Raw genomic sequence first — 21,814 nt, forward strand, 5'->3', positions numbered from 1 at the left:
TTCAGAAAAGTTTACGGCATTTTATGCTGACATCATTTCTATTGGTCTTATAAAGACGTAATTTTCCGACCAAATATATTCGATATATGGACATATTCGGAGAGTGATCACCCAAAATGGATTTGTTAGTTGCTTTAGTAATGTCCTTATTCAGTCATAACGATAGTACATATGTTCTTGACAGAACAAAATTGTTAAATGGTTTGTTGGTAACCGGACATGGGAATTACATTGTCTTAGACTCCATTTTAGATAGTATATACATTTAGCAATCGCACCGAACAGACGGAGAATTCAACTTATTCTTCCTTGCATAATAACATCTTTGACAAGATAGGAAGGAAAAAAGAATAAAAAAAACTCATACAAAAAAAAGAATACGAGTTGCGGTAGTCTAACTAGGATAACAGATAAGGCGTCTGCGCTGAGGGTTAGAGGGTTAATGAAAGTTAAATAATTGTAACCGAATGCTTTCGTGAAGGGTGCTTAAGATAAAATGTAGGAATTGGGAAGTAAACATGTTCAGTGTCTGTAGGGGTCTTGTAAGCCTAAAATAGTTTGTCGTTTCAATAGGGTTGACACTTTTATAAACAAACACTTTACTTTTAAGCTGGTCTGATTTATTGAGAAAAAAAAAACCTTTACGTACAAAGAAAATTTGAATTTCTTTTTATTTGGGTCCACTTTTCTTGGACTATGTAAGAGTTATAGCTTTGAAACTTTGAACACATATTTATCATCGTTTATCATCGTTAGATCAACAAGTTGGTCAAGAGCCATAACTGTCTCTTGCATGTTGTCATAATTTAATGGGCCTCTTTAACTTAGATAATCAGTATTTTTTGGTTGTTTTTGTATAGAATAAACAACATAAAATACAAGATATTTATTTATTTGAATCTTATTTATGCACAATAAAAACATATAAAAACAAAAGATTTAACACATATTGCACATTGCCAGATTCTTAAAGGGCTATACACACTTTTAAAGGAACTTTGTTAGATATTTTCAAAGAAAAAAATATCTCTGGCAAAAGAAAGCGTATAATACTTTGACACATAAATAAAATATACTTCGAAACTTCCTCTTTCAACCTTTAGCCTGCTGGTGGCATGCGATTCTGCCATTGCGACCAGTGCAGACCAAGATCAGCTGGCACATCCACAGTCAGTCGTGCAGGCTGATCATAGACCGCACTGTTCAGTTTTCAGTCAGTAAATTTTCAGTGAACACCCCTTTGATAAACAAGTGGTACTGACCAAATTGAATGATGGACCAAATCATTTTAGAAATACAGCAGAGTAAAAGTTAAAACTGATATTATAACATGTCTTGTTTTGTTTCTCATATTAACAAAGAAGAACACCGAGTGTTATATATTCTACGTGAAACATTGGTAATATTGCGCGGAATACCGGTGAGATATTATAACGATTGTTGTATGACGTCGGCTTTTTTACGAATTCAGTATAATCTTTATTACATAATTCCATTGAATGTTTTAGAATATATAAGGTGTTCCTGTAGTTCAGTTGATTGGATGTTATTAAACCACTAGGACCACTGAACAGTGGTAAATCAGGTAATAACCCACGCGAATGCCCTGATTATTTAATTATCTTACTAGTAATAAAAATGTTAAAATAATAATTCATAAATTCAAATCAATCTACAAATTAAAACACGTGGAAGCAAGAGCTCTTTGAACACGAAATGCACCACTTGATGCATTCAGTAACTGCACAGGGAACAAAACTCTAGTTATTTAGCAAAATAGCTCTACTGTTCTGGGTCAATGTGACTTAACCTTTTATATACTGACCACAAAATCAATAGGGGTCTTCCTATAAAATTTCGTGACCCTAGGCCCAAGTGTTCTCAAGTTATCGTCCGCAAACCGTTAAATTGTTCCGGACCACTTTAATCTTGACATTTGACCTATTGACCTCAAAAGCGGGGATAATAAATGAAGACATTCCTCAATTTATTCATTTTCTTCAAGTGATTGAATTTACTCTAACAGCTTATATTTTACATTTTAACTAAAACAATTATGTATGTCATTTCAATTAAAATTTATTCGTTACCAAATCGTGGTTTAAATGTTACAAGAAACAATTCAATTGTTGCCTTATCGCCAACTACGTATCCTTTCTCAGGATCTATAAACTCCTTCCACTTAAGTTTGTCTCCATATCCCCAGGAGCAATTCCTTGTGGTAAATACAGTATCAGATGTATAACACACAAAATCAGCACCTTTGTTATTCAATACTTTAAAAGACGCAATAGCATTTATTTCCATGTTTGGAAAACCTGGGTCGAAACATGCCCAAAATCCAAGATGTTCGTCCCCCGTGATACCGGGAATGCACTCTCTTGTGACTTTACACCGCCAATTAAGTCCTCTAAATTTCTTTGGGTCACTTAATTGACCGGCCGTTGTTAAAAAGCTGACGGTGAACTCCAATTTTATAATGCCTTCACTCCGATTTTCACATTCCCTGTCAGAAAGCTTTTGTCTTAGAGTTTCTCTCTCTTTGTTGGCTTCCTGAATCTGTATTCTCAAGTCAGATATGTCATCCTCCTTCATGTCAATAATATTATCTTTATACTCGATATCATCTTCGATGTTCTTTATTCTTTCCTGTAATCTCATATTGACTTTAGTTAACAATTTATTTTTGCATTTATCAGGCAATGGGTATAATTTTTCAGCGGAATCCACTTGTTTTTGAGGAATTTTAGAAAGAACATCAATACATGTTTTCTCAACGTTCGGTATATTGTATATGCTACTGAATTGCAGTATTTGACAAAGACTCTTAACATTGGTAGATCTTCGAGGTGATTTCCTATTCTCTATTTCATGTAAAAGACATTGTTCGCATTCATACTTTATAGAGTCCACCTGATATTCTTCCGCCAATGGCAGGACAAGGAATACAGTTTCCAAGGTGACAGGATTTCTTGAACCAGGATATAGAAGTTTTACAAATTCAAGCATATCTTCATATTTCTTTTCCTTGAGTTCTATTTCTTCCATGTGTTTCTCTTTAAAATCTGATTCAAACATGCTAGCAAAGACGGGTGATGCTATCGTCAACACTATTTTGGAAACATACATTTTCTTTCCTTCAATTATAAAGACATGGTCTTCGGTTTTCGATTTTTTATAAAACCGTGTTTCATCAAACTTCAGATGTGTTGTCGATGTTTGCGTCGGGGCTGCAATAAAAATAATTGTTCTAAAAATGTTATAGCGTTTACTGCATAAAATCTATTTCCGCATTTGTATTTGTCAAATGAACCTTACCCGAAAAACACATTAAAATACAATCATTCTATGTTTAGAAACACAAGCACAAGCACAACTGTTTTATGTGTGGTAATCTGAAACAAACTTTTGCTTAACTTCCTGAATTCTTTAGTGCACATTCTTTTGTTAGCGATTATTCAATTAATGCTATTCCGTAATTTTTTTATGTTATGTATGTATGTTTTCAGCGTTACGTCAGTTGAATGTTAAACAAAATTTCTGTTGGACATCAAAAGTTGATTAATTATTATTAAAATTAAGCTTTGTTAATAATATCCAATGCGGATCTTTTACTAAACAGTTTTATTTTAAAAGTTTAAATGTAGCACATCCTCATCAAATGAATTTAACTTTACTTAATATATAAACTACCTGTGTTTGTGGTGCTACATTTACAAGTAAATGTGATGAACAACAGTCATTTGTTCAAATAATCTTCCAGTTTCTTAGTGGAAGTACAATAGGGTTATTATAATAGTAGTTTCATCTGGGATGCTGTATTGGGGTCGAGTGGATTTTGCCAGGTCGTATCACACGAGGAGCACAGATCAAGCTACTGTTATAATGACCCTTTTATTATATACCCCCACCTTTTTGTTTGACGAAATCTTCAATATTTATCGATGATAAGATAGAACTGAGTGTAGTTTTTGTGTGCGCTATTTAGAGAACTGATATTAAAAGAAGTGGTCTACAGATTTTTTTTCTACCTGTTCGTATTTCCTTGTCACGGAAATACATACCGTATATATAGGTATACGACAAAAATATATACGGCGCTTTAGGTGTATACTTTTTTCACCTTAACACAGTACTGATTATACAAAAAAAAAACAAAAACATGTTAATGTTATGATTGTTTACATGGTCTGAAGTAATGTTTTTTTATTGTCAAATATGAATTTGAGTCTGATAAATCTTTATCTATACGAAAGGAATATTGCAAGCAATGTCATTCTCATGTCAGCTTGGATACCCGATACAGAAATTTTGTATTTCAACCTAATAGTCTGACGTAAGAGCTATAAAAAATTATATTATGTGTTTTGGTTTTTTGCCAACATATATACCTGTGATAGATATATAAAAATGTAAAAATAAGTAGGAAAGATAATCTATAGACTTCATTAATGTGTTTGAAAATATACATTTTGCCTTGCATAAGAAATACACACACCTCTTGTACATGCTCTGGGAAAGTAAATTTATCTATAATTTATTACTTTCAAGTAGTCCGGCTGTTGAAAATCTACACTAAAAACAATTGTAAAACTTTATACCGAAAGCGAAAGTAAAACTTTCAAAACTAAAACTGCCGCTTCATTTCAAATCTACATACAAACTTAACATTTTTCGTTACTCGGGTTACCCAAGCAGACACAATTAGAACAAACTTCATGGACAGGTATTCTTGAAAGAAAAGATTGCTTCTCTCTACATAGAAAATGAGCAATGACAGTCAAAGTATATGCTCTGAGAAGCACATATTTTAAACGGTTTTGTTCATTTCATAGATATAGAACAAAATATTTTAATGATCCTTAACAAAGTGTTAGAAATCAGTCAAAAATGATAATAATTATAAAACGGTTATATCTGTAAATTAACCAAAATATTATTACAATTAATCACCAAATCTGGCAGACATCTTAAAGCACCTAAATATGTTTCGGGATATAACCATATGAAAGGTTGACAAGTTAGCAGAGAAAGATCGATCTTAATTATTTCATTGTTCAAAACGTTGAAATAATGATTAAAAAGAAACTAGTACCTTTTCGTTTTCGACCCATGCTTTAAACAGTTTTACACAGCCTGGTATCAACGAGCGACTGTTTACCACGAGCGAGTGTCGTTATGATAATCGATGATTGGAAATTCCTAGAATAATGCAGGAAGTGACATGTATCCAAATTTAACCTGCTGAATGTCCTTACTCATATTCATACGTAAAATAATCAATCGTTACAATTCATGACTTTTACAATATGTATTTATATTTTTAAATGTGATCCTGAAAATGAATATCTGAACAATTGATATAAAAGAAATATTCAAACAAGGTCGTGTACTAATTTTACACGTCATGCGCTATTTTCATTTCTTTTGTACACTTTCTATTGTTTTGGAAAACATAAACAAACAGAGAAATACGTTTTTTTTTTATTATAAACAAATTAGGTTAAAAATCACTGAACTAGTAAGTCCTATTTTGTATTTAACTTTAAAAGCAATTAAAACTAGAACACATGTGAGTTTTTCTGACCCAAATAAATTTATATAATAATATTTGTTTGACTGTAAATTTTAGCGTTTTCATGATAATTTCAGTCACACAGCGGTGGCCAGTGAACTTAACCTGATTTTACGGATTCTGCACCAATACTGACTTGGTCTCCGCAAATATCTAGTGGTCGAGTGGTTAAGATCTCTGAATTCGAAAGACTTGTCGGATCGAAACCTCGCTTACGGGAAAGAATGTTTTCATGTGAGGAAGTCCTCCAACTGGCTCACGGAAGGTCAATGGTTCTACCTAGCTGCCCACAGACGGTAGGGGTACCTGAAGTCCTTCTCCACCATCAAAAGTCAGTCGACATATGACCTAAAATGTGTCAATATGACGTAAAGTAATTATAATCTTCTCCATATCACTGGAGACACGTGTCAAAACGTAAAGGAAAACATACCATACAGCGCTCCTGAGAATCAAAGTCTCATCCTTTGGATGCAAAGTATTGTGCTATATTTTCTGAGGAAAGCAGATGAGCTTATATAACTATATCCCTGTCAAAAAAGGTGCCATGCGGTAATTGTGATAACATAAGGGGATGTATACGGTGCCCCTAAAGTGACATGTTACACACATTTTTTCCAATTAGGTAATGTGAGACTTTTTTTTATTTCGTTTAAACGAAATAATCATTTCGTTTAAACGAAATAACTTATTTCGTTTAAACGAAATGATTTCGTTTAAACGAAATAAAAAAAGTCTCACATTACCTAATTGGAAAAAAAGTGTGTAACACGTCACTTTAGGGGCACCGTAGATGTACACATACATTTAAACAATAATCGATAAGACATACCAACAAAGTATCGGCCAGGCACACCTTATGCATGTTCAGATTTAACTCGCTGTGATAATAGTTAATGTTTATGTAGGAAAAAAATGTTTTATGGAATGTGTAGATGACTTACATTTCAATATGTATAGTTGTACGAAATAATATAACTGATATATATATATGTTTTATTGAAGTTTTCATCCTGGATTTAATTATAATGACAATACACACAACATGTCATGTGCTGTGACAGAACGTGAACGCCTTAGTTAGCCCGTTAGACGTTGATAATTCCTGCTCATACCCAATATCTTTTCATTAAAGATCCCACTTTATATGCGCTAATGAGTGTTAATTGGCACTCATCGAGTTCCGTTCCTGATATAATCAACGTTGCCAAGTTGCAGATGAAAAATGGCGAGATTTTTGCACATAAAAAAATTAGATATTGTCAGACTGGATTCCCATGTTGTGGGGATTGGGATGTTTTAAATCGGATTGCTCAGAACCCATAAGTTTTAGGCCTCGTCTGTTAACAAGAAAGGCTGAACACTAGAAAAATCATGGAGCGTAACAGTTATTAAATTGTATGTGTGCGTAAAAGTCATTTCAGACTGTCAATAACGTGTCATTATGGTAAATGATACAATGGGTAAATCCGTTTTATGTATAACTGTATTCCCTGTCACCGTTTCAAACTTCCCTATTCTATCGATGGGAAATTCATGAAAAAATCAACAACAACAAAAAAGAAAAAAGAAAACAACAACAACAATAAAAAAACAACAACAAATGTTCCATTAGCCAAGATTTACCCTCATTATGTTGTATATAATAATTAAAAATAGGCTCAAACTTCAAACTATACTGCCTTCATACTTGAATTTGATAGTAGCGGCTGTCAAATTTCAACACAGTCACTTTACATAAAGCAAAGAGCTATAAAAATAAATAGATTGGCAACTTGAAAGGCATATAGAGCAAATCTCGCCAACCTCCCGTGACAAAAAAACGAGATCTCGTTTACCGGAAGTGGCGCTTTCTACACGCGCCATTTTGTATCCGAAAGCAATTATTCATCGGTAAAATAATTATCACCGTATGACCACGCTTCCTTCGATTGCAAAAAAAACCGTGTACTTCGTGTCTTAAGACCATTTCACATTAAACTAATTTTGTTTTAGAAGCTAACATGTATTTTAAATGTAGTTTTAAAGGTACAAATTGTAACTCCATGCTCGCCGATGTTTGTTTTTAGTAAGATAACGCCGAATCACGCTCTGACACGAGCTCACGCGAGATTACAGCCAGTTGCCATTCTGTGTATTTTATACTTCTTTGCATAAAGCAATAAAAGGCAACAGGAAATAATTACACCATTCCAAATACAATGTATAGTTCAAAATTATCTGTTTAATATGACCCTGACCTTACCTCTTCAGGTTTTGCTGCAGTACTAAACATCAGTGTTGGAGATGATGTCATGGCAAATCTGATCTATGACTTGTCGTCGTATGTATAAACTGAAATATTTGGTTATTAGCAGCTTACAAATTCATATAAATTTATTTGACTACATAAAATATTGTGTGTCTCAAAGCAGATATCATAAGGTTTGAACTAAGGCACACATTTCGCTATTTTCATATAATTTGGTCCTGCATAATTTTTAATAGGTCATATGGCAAGCCTTTAAAGAGCATATTCTCTGTTCAGCGTTTGCACATTTCACAGGACCTGACACTCGAGAAATTTGAATTAAAGTTTCACAGACATTCTAAAAATATAACAATAGCTGTAGATTTCCAGTCAAAGGGTGTAGTAAGTGCAAGGGTTAATGTAACATATGCTCAGCATAATTTTCGAATATTCTTCAAGAATTATCTATATTTGCTTTATTTCGATGGTAAAGCATTTATATTATTTGAAAATTAAGCTATGTATATTTAGTTGTTGTTCATGTCCTTGTATATCAAACAAGCGTTTCATTGAAAGATTAAATGATCTATGAAATTTTAAAACTTTTGTATTAATCGAAGTCTAAGTATTAAAAAGAGTGAGATGGGTTTTGTAAAAATGCTAAACTGTGTTGTAACCTATGCTGGGTAATGTGGGTGCCCTAACAGGACAATGGCCAAACGTTTTTACCATCACAGTAGATGAGAGAGGTGACATTCTATCCAGGTTATTACAATGCTATCTCGCCAGTTATACAAGACATGGAACATTTTTGGGCTCTTGCTTATGACATGTATTTATTGGTTGCGATGGACTGCTTGTCTTACACCGCTACGGCAGTCGATGCTTATTTTATCATGGATGGAACAAAACAAGGAGAAGGGTCGCCTTGCACCCGATGATGTTTGAAAATTTTATCCAGCAAGTGGAAGGTCTCGATTATTTTTGATTTGGATAAGAATATAGAACTGTTGCATGTACATGGGATGAAGAGACTATATAAATATTATTTAAAGATAGTGAAAATGATATTTTTGTAATGTATATATACTAGTGAGTTCTGTGTTAAAATGAAATTCAAATGATACTTGTTTTGTTATTTATGACAATTCGTTTACTTTATATAATCACTTACTTTAGTTTCGAATATAAAACTGCATATTTACTATAGGAGCTAGCCAAATCTCATTTTTTAAAATGATCAAATGAAATTACTTATTTCAAACTATCAAAATTAAACTAATAATATTGACAAAATAGCACGTCAAAACTAAATAAGATTTTACAGCATTTCATGACATGATTTCTATTGTCTGAATACATAGTTTTCTGACCATATATAGTCCATATATGGTTAGTAATTTCGTATTCGGATAGTGATCGCCCAAAATTGATTTGGTAGTTGCATTAGTAATGTCTTTATCCAGCTAAAAACGATAGTACAGGTGTTTTTGACAACAAAGTTGTTCCAAGTTTTGCTGGTAACCGAACAAGGGAATTACACGGTCTTAAACTCCATTTAGACAGTATATACTTTTAGCAATCGCATCGGTTGTCCATATATTTTTAGCAATCGCACCGGACAGACGGTAAGTTCAATTTATTCTTCCTCGCATAATAACATCCTCGATATGTAGGAAAGGAAAATCTAAAAAAATCTCATAGAAAAGAGGATACCAGTAATCTATTTAAATTAACAGATAAGGCGTCTGCCCAGCAGTCGGAAGGCTGAGGCTTGTCTTTTCAATTATAAACAAGCACTTTGTTTTTCAGCTAGCCTGATTTCTTAAAGACAAACATGGCCTTTACGCCTTTACGCAAATAGAACATTTGAATTTCTTTTTATTTAGGTCCACATGTCCACTTTTTTTTAATTCTATAAGTTATAACTTTGAAACTGTGTACACAGGTTTATCATCGTTAGATCAGCATGTTGGTGAAGAACCATAACTGTTTCTCGCATTTTGTCAGAATTAATAGGCCTCTTTAACTTAGATAATCAGTATTTTTTGGCTGTTTTTGTTAATGATAAACAACATAAAATACAAGATATTTATTTATTGGAATCTTATTTATGCACAATTACATATAAAACTTTTCACAAAAGATTTAAGTTAAACACATATTGCACATAGCCATTCTTAAATTGCTATGCACACGTTTAAAGAAACTTTGTTAGATATTTTCAAAGAAGAAAAAATCCTCGGGCAAAAGGAAGTGTATAAAACTTTGACACATCAATAAAATATACTTCGAAACTTCCTCTGTCAATCTTTAGCCTGCTGGCGGCATGCGATTCTGCCTTTGCGACCAGTGCAGACCAAGATAAGCAGGTGTAATGAAGTATTTCGACCCCCATAGAATAACGACCCCCGGTCATTATTCTATAGAAAATGGGACTCCTTTCCTGTAAAATATTGACTCCCCTTATAAAAAACTGACCCCCTTTGAAAACTCTATAGAATAACGACCCCCGGTCATTATTCTATAGAAAAACTGACCCCTCCAAGTAAAATACTGACTCCCTAAAGATGACTCCCTTCGAATCTCATATAATAACGAACCCAGTTATTATTCTATAGAAAAGTGACTCCTTCCATGTAAAATACTCACTCCCGAAATTACTACATTCGAACTCTCATACAATATCGATTCCCGGACATTATTTTATTAAAAAATGTTACTCTTTCCGTGTAAAACACCGGCTCCTAAAAAGACTTTCGACCATAATATCTATTAAAAAGTGATCCCCACCAAACCTAACGGACAATTTTACTAGATCTACAACTCTAATACCCTCCATTGCCAATAGTTAACATTTTGATTGTACTATTACTACTTCTACTACTACTACTTCTACTACTACTACTACTACTACTACTACTACTACTTCTTCTACTACTACTATAACTGCTACTACTGATACTACTATACCTGCTTCCACTAATACGTCTTGTACATCTACCTCTTCTTCTCCTGCTGCTGTTGTTGCTGTCACTTATTCCTCTGCTGCTGCTGCTGCTGCTGCTGCTGCTGCTACTGCAACTGCCACTACCACTGCTACTACTACTACTACTACTACTACTACTACTACTTTCTATTGTTGCCGCTACCGTACTTTACTGCCACTGCTAAGTATTGCAACTTCTATTAATACTAAGTTCTATGCTATCAGTTTCATGTACAGTTTTCTTCTGAAGAATTACTTCATACCGAAGTATGCAGGGATTATTGACACTGGTGTGTTTTGTGAACGTATTGTGAATTGTTATTTTCCTGAAAAAAAAATGTATACACCAAGATACATCGTCTAGAAATAGAATCCCTTTTCCCGTTGCGGAATGCTCTGATTTCTGTGTCAAGTGATGGTATCTGGGGCTAATAGTCAAACGGAAGGACGGACGGACAAGGGCAAATCTATATGCCCCCCTCCCCCATAAAATGCAGCAATTAGGCCTAAGATACATGAGTTATCACTAAATTTGACCAAATGACCGGGGTCGTTTTTTTATGGGAGTCAATATTCTTCGTGAGATTCAGTTTACTTCACGTGGGGGAGTCATAGTACTATGATCTGGAGGTCATAATACTATGACCGGGGGGGGGGGGGGGGGGGGGGGTCACTTTTTCTATAGAATAATGACCGGGGGGGGGGGGGTCATTATTCTATGGGGGTCGAAATACTTCATTACACCGGCACATCCGCAGGCTCAGCTGTGCAGGCTGATTATAGACCGCACTGTTCAGTTTTCAGTCAGTACATTTTCAGTGAACACCCCTTTGATAAACAAGTGGTACTGACCAAATTGAATGATGGACCAAATCATTTTAGAAATACAGCAGAGTAAAAGTTAAAACTGATATTATAACATGGCTTGTTTTGTTTCTCATATATACAAAGAAGAACACCGAGTGTTATAAAAAATATATATTATATATTCTACGTGAAACATTGGTAATATTGCGCGGAATACCGGTGAGATATTATAACGATTGTTGTATGACGTCGGCTTCTCTACGAATTCAGTATAATCTTTATTACATAATTCCATTGAATGTTTTAGAATATATAAGGTGTTCATGTAGTTCAGTTGATTGGATGTTTATTCAACCACTAGGACCACTGAACAGTCGTAAATCACGCGAAAGACCTGTTTATCTAATTATCTTACAATTAATAAAAATGTAATAATAATTCATAAATTCAAATCAATCAACAAATTAAAACACGTTGAAGCAAGAACTCTTTGAACACGAAATGATACATTCAGTAACTGCACAGGGAACAGAACTCTAGTTATTTGGCAAAATAGTTCCATTTTTCTTGGTAAATGTGACTTAATCTTTTTACAGATTGTATTAACCTTTATAATACTGACCACAAAATCAATAGGGGTCATCCATTATAATTTCGTGACCCTAGGCCCAAACGTTCTCAAGCTCTCGTCAAATTGTTCCAGGCTACTGTAACTTTGACTTTTGACCTATTGATCTCAAAACCAACAGGAGTCATAGGCTGGTCATGTCAAAACTCCCTTTCAACTAACATGGTCCTAGGCTTAAGTGTTTTTGAGTCATTATCGGGAAACTGATTGGTTTACCGACCGATAAACAGATCGACATTAGTAAAACAAACAATATACCCCTCCTTCTTAGAAGGGAAGTAGGGGGGGGGGGGGGGGGGGGGGGGTAATAAATGTAATAAATGAACACATTCATCAATTTGTTCATTTTCTTAAAGTGATTGAATTTACTCTAACAGCTTATATTTTAAATTTAAACATAAAATACGTCATTTCAATTAATTCTTATACCAAATCGTGGTTTAAATGTTACAATAAACAATTCAATTGTTGCCTTATCGTCAACTACGTATCCTTTTTCAGGATCTATTAACTCCTCCCACTTAAGTTTGTCTCCATATCCCCAGGAGCAATTCTTTGTGGTAAATACAGTCTCAGACATATAACACACAAAATCAGCACCTTTGTTATTCAGTAATTTAAAAGACGCAATAACATTTATTTCCATGTTTGGGAAACCTGGGTCGAAACATGCCCAAAATCCGAGATGTTCGTCCCCCGTGATACCGTGAATGCATTCTCTTGTGACTTTACACCGCCAATTAAGTCCTCTAAATTTCCTTGGGTCACTTAACTGACCGACCGTTGTTAAACAGCTGACAGTGAACTCCAGTTTTATAATGCCTTCATTCCGATTTTCACATTCTCTGTCAGAAAGCTTTTGTCTTAGAGTTTCTCTTTCTTTGTTGGCTTCTAGAATCTGTCTTCTCAAGTCAGATATGTCATCCTCATTCATTTCAATAATATTATCTTTAAATTCGATATCATCTTCTATATTCTTTAGTCTTTCCTGTAATCTCCTGTTAACTTGACTTAGCAATTTATTTTTACTTTTATCTGGCAGTGGGTATAATTTTTCGGCGGAATCTACTTGTTTTTGAGGAATTTTAGAAAGAACTTCAATACATGTTTTCTCAACGGTCGGTATATTGTATAAACTACTGAATTGCAGTATTTGACAAAGACTTTGAACATTTGTAGATCTACGACGAGATGATGTTCTTTTCTCTACTTCGTGTAAAAGACATTGTTCACATTCATATTTTATAGTGTTTACCTGATATTCTTCCGCTAAGGGCAGGACAAGAAATACAGTTTCCATGGTGACAGGATTTCTTGAACCAGGATATAGAAGTTTTACAAATTCAAGCATATCTTCATATTTCTTTTCCTTGAGTTCTATTTCTTCCATGTGTTTCTCTTTAAAATCTGATTCAAACATGCTAGCAAAGACGGGTGAAGCTATAGTCAACACTATTTTCGAAACATACATTTTCTTTCCTTCAATTATAAAGACATGGTCTTCGGTTTTCGATTTTTTATAAAATCGTGTTTCATCAAACTTCAGATGTTTTGCCGATGTTTGCGCCGGAGCTGCAATAAAAATAATTGCTCTATAAATGTTACAGCTTTTACTGAAAAAAATTATTTCCGTATTTATATTCGTCAAATGAACCTTACCCGAATAACACATGAAATACAATCATTCTATATTTAGAAACACAAGCACAAGCACAACTGTTTTATGTGTTTTGGTAATCTGATACAAATTTTTGCTTAACTTCCTGAATTCTTTAGTGCACATTCTTTTAACGATTATTTAATTATTGCTTTTTCGTATTATTTTTATGTTATGTTAGTATGTATGTTTTTCAGCGTGACGCCAGTTAAATATTATTATCAATAAAATTAAGCTTTGTTAAAGATATCCGATGTGGATCTTTTACTAAACAGTTTTATTTTAGATATTAAGTTTAAATATAGAACATCCTCATCAAATGAATTAACTTTACTTAATATATAAAATAACTGTGTTTGTGGTGAATTTAAATGCCATGTATAGCAGTCATTTGTTCAAATAATGTTCCGGTTTCTTAGTGGAAGTACAATAGGGTTATCCGTAACAGTAGTTTCATTTGGGACGCTGTATTTCACTCGAGTAGATTTTGCCGGGTTCTATCACACAAGGCCGTCAGATCAAGCTATTGTTATATTGACCTTTTTATGACATACCTCCACATTTTTACTTGTTGTTTTGTTATCAAACTTATCGATGTTAATATAGAACTGATTTTAGTTTTTGTGTGCGTTATTTATGGAATTGATATTAAAAGAATGTAGTCTACATATTTTTTTCTACCTGTTCATATTTCCTTGTCACGGAAATACATACTGTATATATTATTAGATTATTTAGCATTGTTTTGTAAAATACGTAGATATATTTGGACAAGTACCAAGCTGAGAAACCATACTGGACGAGTCTCTAGGCGATTCCAATATGGTTTTCCCAGCTGGGTACTAGTCCAAATATATCTCGAGTTGTACAGTACCATGTTGAATAACCTTTTTATTCTATATCTGTCTTATTTTAGTTTAAACTAAACATGATTCACTGAATATTGTACTTCTGCTTTTTCTGTATTTTCCAGTTTGGTGCAAATATATATCATACAGAACAATGTAAGGCCCTAAATAACCTTTTTTATTCTGTATTTATTTTATTCATTTAGAAATATATGTAGTCCTGATTTCAAGACTAATAATCAAACTCTGTACATAGAGCTCCTACTTCCGTGATATACAGTCGGATCATTTTCACGCGTTTTGGGCACTATCTTATGTTAAATAAGGGACTGTTGGACCGTCAAAATTCGTACAAAAATACAGGTTTTTTTGTACCCATGTGCGTCCAAAACTGTAATATACGGTAACGTGTTGCAAATAAAAGTTCACGATTAAATAAATAAAATAGATATAGAATCAAGGTACATATGGCGCTTATCTATACGTGCATTAGGTGTATACTATTTTAACCTTAACAGTACTGATTATACAGACAAACATGTTAATGTTATGATTGTTTACATGGTCTGAATTAATCGTTTATATTAATATGAATTTGAGTTTAATAAATCATTATTTATACGAAAAGAATAATGCAAGCAATGTCATTCTCATGTCAGCTTGAATATGATAGCCGGTACTGGAATTTTTGTACTTTAACCCAATAGTCTGACGTAAGAGCTATAAATTATGGTATGTGTTCTGGTTATTTGCCAGCATATACCTATGACAGATATGTAGGAAAGACTATGTATATACTTCATTAATGTGTTTGAAATTATACATTTTGCCCTGCATAAGAATACAATGCTCTTGGAAAGTTAATTGATCTATAATTTATTACTTTTTAAGTTGTTGAAAATCTACACTTAAAATAATTGTAAAACCTTATATCGAAAGCGAAAGTAAAACTTTCAAAACTACAAACTTAATGATTTTTCGTTACTCGGATTAATCAAGCCGACACAATTAGAATAAACTTTATGAACAGGTATTATTTCTTCTCTCTACATATAAATGATCAATGGCAGTCAAAATTAATGCTCTGAAAAGCACATATTTTAAACGGTTAATATTGTTCATTTCATAGATATAGAACACAATATTTTTATGATTCTTAATAAAGTGTTAGAAATCAGTCAAGAATGATAATAATAAAATAACGGCTAGTAATATGCGTAAATTAACCAAAATAGTGTTACAACTCATCACCATATTTGGCAGACATCTTAAAGCACATATTTTTTCGGGATAAAACCATATGAAAGGTTGACAAGTTAGCAGAGAAAGATCGATCTTAATCATTTTATTGTTAAAAACGTTGAAATAATGATAAAAAAGAAACTAGTACCTTTTCGTTTTCGACCCATGCTTTAAACAGTTTTACACACCCTGGTATCACCGAGCGATTGTTTACCACCACTGTAGTTAAGATAATCGATGACTGGAAATTTCTAGAATAATGCAGGAAGTGACATGTATCCAAATTTAACCTGCTGACTGATATATCCTTATTCATATTCATACATAAAATAAACATGGCTTTTTGTTTTATCACTTCTTTAAACAGACAATCGTTGCAATTCATGACATTTACAATATATATAATTAAATGTAATCCTGAGAATGAATTTCCGAACAAAGTTTAAAATAAAGCAGATAGATATTAAAAGAAATATTTGAACAGAGTCGTGTTCCAATTTTACACGTCATGCGCTATTTTCATTTCTTTTGTATACTTTCAATTGTTTTGAAAAATATAAACAAATAGAATAATTCGTTTATTATATTGTGTACAAATTATGTTAAAATCACTGAACTTGTTAGTCCTATTTTATATTTAACTTTAAAAGCAATTAAAACTAGAACACATGTGATTTTTTTTTTCTGACCCAAATAAATTTATACAATAATATTTGCTTGTTTGTTTGTTTGATTGTAATTTTTAGTGTTTTCACTATAATTTCATCCACACAACGGTGACCAGTGAACTTAATCTGATTTTTCGGATTCTGCACAAATACTGACTTGGTCACCATAAAAATCTAATAATGGAGCATCTGTGGTCGAATGGCTAAGATCTCTGAATTAGAAAGGCTTGTCGGATCGAATCCTCGCTTAGGGTAAAGAATGTTTTCATGTGAGGAAGTCATCCAACTGGCTTACGGAAGGTCGATGGTTCTACCTAACTGCCCACAGATGGTAGGGTTACCTGAAGTCTTCCTCCAACATCAAAAGTCAGTCGGCATATGACCTAAAATGTGTTAATATGACGTAAAGTAATTATAAACTGCTCCATATAACTTGAAAATAGAGGACACTGACATGTATCAAAACGTGTAGAAGGACATACAGCGATCCTGGAAACCAAAGTATTTCTGAGGAAAGCAGATGAGCTTACGTAACAAAACGAACTCCCTGTCAAAGCAAAGGTGCCATGCGGTAATTGTGCTCACATAAGCGCATTCATTTTAACAATAATCGGTAAGACAAGTAAGTATTGACCAAGCACACCTTATGCATTTTCAGAGATTACCCGCTGTGATAATAGTTAATGTTTACGTTGGAAAAATGTTTTATGGAATGTGTAGATGACTGACATTTCAATATGAATAATTGTACGTAATTGCACGAAGTAATATACTGATTTATATGTTTTACTTAAGTATATTTCCTCATAGAAATTCCATCTTTTTATGAAATTGTTTTCATCCTGGACATATTTTTAGTGAAAATTCACACAGAATATCTTATGCTGTAATTGAATGTCTTAGTTAGCCCGGGAGGATTAACTCATTAACGATCACATTTAATATACGCTAATTAGTGTTAATTGGCACTCATCGAGTTCCTGATATTATCAACGTTGCCAAGTTGCAGATAAAAATGGTGTTAAATTGCCAGACAATTCGCACATAAAAAGTTAGATATTAAGTGCCTAAATCCGGACACTTTGGGTGTTTTTTATGATAACTTTACTACATTCTGCATTTGCACGTGCATAAAATTTAGAGTGTATAATTTTAAGTTCTTTATAAATCTCTTTGCAAAACAACAAAATCCTATACTGCTGATTTTGTCATAAAGTATCATCCGAAGTGGGCCAGTCCTTAGATATTCTGACACGATTTGGGTATGAAATGCAACAAATCGGTGCGCCCAAAATAACAATGAATAAGACTTTGTTTGAAGCAAGCAGTCAAATTAAAATGAACGTGTGCGTAAAACTTACTTCAGCCTGTCAATAACATGCCATTATAGTAAATGATGCAATGGGAAAATCCGTTTCATGTATAACTGTATTCCCTGTGACGTTTCAAACTTCCTTATTCTATGGTTATGATGAAAAAAAGTAAAAGCTTCCATTAGCTAATATATATCTTTATATGTTATATATGATAATTAAAAAAATGTTCAAACTTTAAATTATACTGCCTTCATACTTCAGGCTAACATCAGTGTTGGCGATATTGCCATGACAATTCTTATCTTTGATTTATCTGTGTATATATAAACTGAAGTATTTAGTTATTGACAGCTTACAAAGTCATATCTATTACGTTGACTGCATAACATATTGTGTCTCAAAAGCAGAAATAAGGTTTTAACTAACAAACAGGCAAACATTTCGCTTTTTCTTTATATAATTTGGCCCTGCATAATTTTAATAGGTCATATGACAAGCATTTTAAGAGCATTTTCACTGTTAAGATTTTGCACGAGTATTATTTCACAGGGCCTGGCACTCGAGCAACTTGGATTACAGTGTCACTGACATTCTGAAGATATAACAATAGTTGTTAAGAGTCAAAAGGTGTGGGAGGTGCGAATATTTCTTCAAGAATTATCTATATTTGCTTTATTTTGATGGTAAAGCATTTATATTATTTGAAAATTAAGTTAGGCGTATTTAGTTGTTGTTCATGTCCTACTACATCAAACGAGCATTTCATTAAATGTTTAAATGATATAGGAAAGGACCTTTTAAATTTTGTATTAATCAAAGTCTAGTATTAAAAAGAATGAGGCGTATTTTGTAAAAACATTATATCTCATATATATGCAGTCTGAATATAGTGTTGTTACCTATGCTGGGTATGTGGGAGCTCTAACAGGACAACGGATAAACGTTCTTACCATCACAGTAGATGAGAGAGGTAATATTCTATCGATGTTATTACAATACTATCTCGCCAGTTAACGAGGCATGGAACATTTCAGGCCCTTGCTTCTGAGAAGAACTTTTCGGCTGCGGTAGACCGTCTGTCTTACACCGCTACAGCAGCCGATGCTTAATTTATAATGGGTGGGGCAAAGGAAGGAGAAGGTGCGATCATAACAAAGGGACGCCTTGCACCCGATGATGTTTGGGCCGGTGATCTAGTGGTAACATGCTTGACTGTCAATCCAGAGGTCCGGGGTTCGAATCCCGGTCCAGGCACTGGAAATTGCTGAGATGCTCTTGAGTATCTCCCACCTTACTAGAGGCCTATACTGCTTCTTCCCAGGAAAGACGGCTTCGCGTGTATCGGTGCTATACACCGGACACGTTAAAGAACCAGACTGTCTATTCGCAAAGAGCTAGGCTAAGTTATTTTATATTTTATTTTCACATATAAATTTGAGAAGCTAACACTTTATCTTTACCTTTATGTGCAATATCTGTATCTACCATTGGAGTCATTAAACACTCCAGTGACAGCTCTAGTTTCCCCAGTTGTGTCCATTTTCTCTATCCAGCATCGAAATAGTCGGGGGGCGCTGTCTCCTGTGACAGCTCTTGTTACCTGTCGTAATGTTCGCTGCAAGTGAATAGTCTTTATCTGGGACTGAGTTTTCCCAAATCAGTGTAGGTACACATATCACATATTTGTTTAAATTAAATAAGTGTTTAATACACAAAAAAAAAATCTTTGAATTGACAATCCAAAATGATACTATTTACCAAAAGACAGATATGTTAAAGTCATTATGTATGATAAGATTCATACAATAATGTTGAATTTGTGTTCGCTTGTGAGTTTAATATTTTGACATATTTCAAGCTACAAAGTTTATAAACTTTTTTTTTATTTGTACATACAGCGCATGCATGAATGTTGGAAATGCTAGACATAAACCGATTTCTGACGTAAATCTTAGGGTTCGCACAGGCCTTGGAAAGTGCTTGAAAACAAGCCGCATCTTGAAAAGTGTTTGAAATGTCGAATCGAATTGTAGAGAAAATAAATTTTACTGATTACTGTTGTGATTTACTGACAATTGATTTTAAAATGGCAAGGGCCGTTTCAAACTGAGTTGGTTAAAGATTTATAGATGATGCATAAAGGAAAATGACGTCCACAAAGTGCATTGCCGAGTTTGTAATAAAACAATTGAAAAAATACCACTGGCGAAAGTTATGAATAATATTTGTAGTTTAAATAGTTTATAAACGTGTTTCAAAGTAACAACACCAAAGAAAAACTGTGAAAATTTTAAAAAATGGTACGCGGTACAGGTCCTTGAAAATGCCAATTTGTCCTTTGAAAGTCCTTAAAATCATTTCCTCGATTTCTGTATGAACCCTGGAGATTATTCTGCTATGTTATAAATACAGCTGAATTGCCCTGACCCATCAGTACTCTCAGTGCTTTGATTATTTCTTAGTCTCGGTAAAGAACCGTGCACGCGTTTGAATACAGCGAAGTTTTTCTTCAATTGCATAGAAAAAATTCAAGATGTATCTGGAATACAGTGTAAGCTTTAACGTCAGTACATTTTTTTTCTAGATGGTTCCTTGTGGAAACAAATTATGACCACTGGGTTACATCGCCACCGAGCGATAATAGAAGTTAAATTATCCGCGCTGTTTTCATTTTTGCTTGCTGCTTTTTTGCTTCACCTGGTAAAAATAAATTTCATATTTGGATAGTGACTGCCCAAAATGGATTTGGTTATTGCTTTAGTAATGTCCTAATTCAGCTTATAACGACAGTACAGGGTTTTTGCCAAAACAATTTTGTTATATGGTTTGTTGGTAACCAGACACGGGAAACACGCTGTTAGTTACTATATAGTTTTAGCAATCGCACCGGACAGACGGTAAGCACAACTTATTCTTCCTCGCATAATAACATCTATCTTCGATATGCCGGATAGAAAAAATCAAATAAAAACTCGTAGAAAAAAAAGGATACAAGTATCGGTGTCATAACCAGATTAATAGATAATGTGTCTGCCCCGCAATCAGGAGGCCGAGGGTTCGAGACCCGTCGCAGAGTTAATAATAAGTATTGCTGAATGCCTTCCTGACAGATGATTGAGTCAAGAAGTGTAGGAATTAGACGAGGCGAGCGACGGCACACGCAGGTGGTGCTCTTGTTACTTTACATAGTTGTCTTTAGCTACCAAACAAAGCACACTCAGACGTGACACATGTTTAGGTAGAGACGCAAAACAAAACCTCTACAGACGTCTACAACAGATCAATAAGTAAATACAACTGTAAGAAGAATCTATCAAACTCTAAATCTATCAAAGACAAACGGAAAGTATTCTTAAAACACTAAGTAATTATAATCGGATACAAATATGTAATTCAAAAACTGTCAAAATAAGACAAAACAAAAAATGTATCTACTAGATCTAGTAAAGATCAAAACGCCCAAAGCTCAAAATCGATAGAATAAGGAACATAAAATATCAGATAATTATTTATTTATTATTGTTTTGTTTATGTGCAATCACACATGAAATCTTTTCACGGAAGATTTAACACATACCGCACATTTTTAGTAAACTTTTAAGTGCTATACACAACTTTAAAGTAACTTTTTCAGATATTTTCAAAGAAAAATACTCGGGCAAAAGAAAGTGTATAATACTTTGACACACAAATAAAATTTACTTCGAAACTTCGATATTTTTTAATATTCCTCTTTTAACCTTTAGCCTGCTGGCGGCACGTGATTCCGCGTTTGCGACAAGTGTAGACCAAGATCAGCCAGCACATTCACATCCATGCAGGCTGATCATGGTCTGCACTGTTCACTTTTCAGG

General features: G+C 33.7%; 2 protein-coding genes across 2 annotated transcripts; both read right to left on the bottom strand.

Moving 5' to 3' along the window:
- Positions 1–876: 876 nt before the first annotated feature.
- Positions 877–5,252, bottom strand: LOC123551815 (uncharacterized). Its single transcript, XM_053541373.1, has 2 exons — positions 5,096–5,252; positions 877–3,230 (listed from the first exon to the last, which is right to left on the bottom strand). Exons 1-2 carry the CDS (start codon positions 5,112–5,114, stop codon positions 2,080–2,082), a joined length of 1,170 nt encoding a protein of 389 aa, XP_053397348.1. The 5' UTR covers positions 5,115–5,252; the 3' UTR covers positions 877–2,079.
- Positions 5,253–9,887: 4,635 nt separating this feature from the next.
- On the bottom strand, positions 9,888–16,360 carry LOC123551811 (uncharacterized). Its single transcript, XM_045341012.2, has 2 exons — positions 16,125–16,360; positions 9,888–13,801 (listed from the first exon to the last, which is right to left on the bottom strand). The coding sequence occupies exons 1-2, from the start codon at positions 16,141–16,143 to the stop codon at positions 12,642–12,644; spliced, it is 1,179 nt and encodes a 392-aa protein (XP_045196947.2). The 5' UTR covers positions 16,144–16,360; the 3' UTR covers positions 9,888–12,641.
- Between the last annotated feature and the right edge of the window lie 5,454 nt (positions 16,361–21,814).

This window comes from Mercenaria mercenaria, chromosome 4 (assembly GCF_021730395.1).
Source record: "Mercenaria mercenaria strain notata chromosome 4, MADL_Memer_1, whole genome shotgun sequence".
Taxonomy (NCBI): Eukaryota; Metazoa; Mollusca; class Bivalvia; order Venerida; family Veneridae; genus Mercenaria; species Mercenaria mercenaria.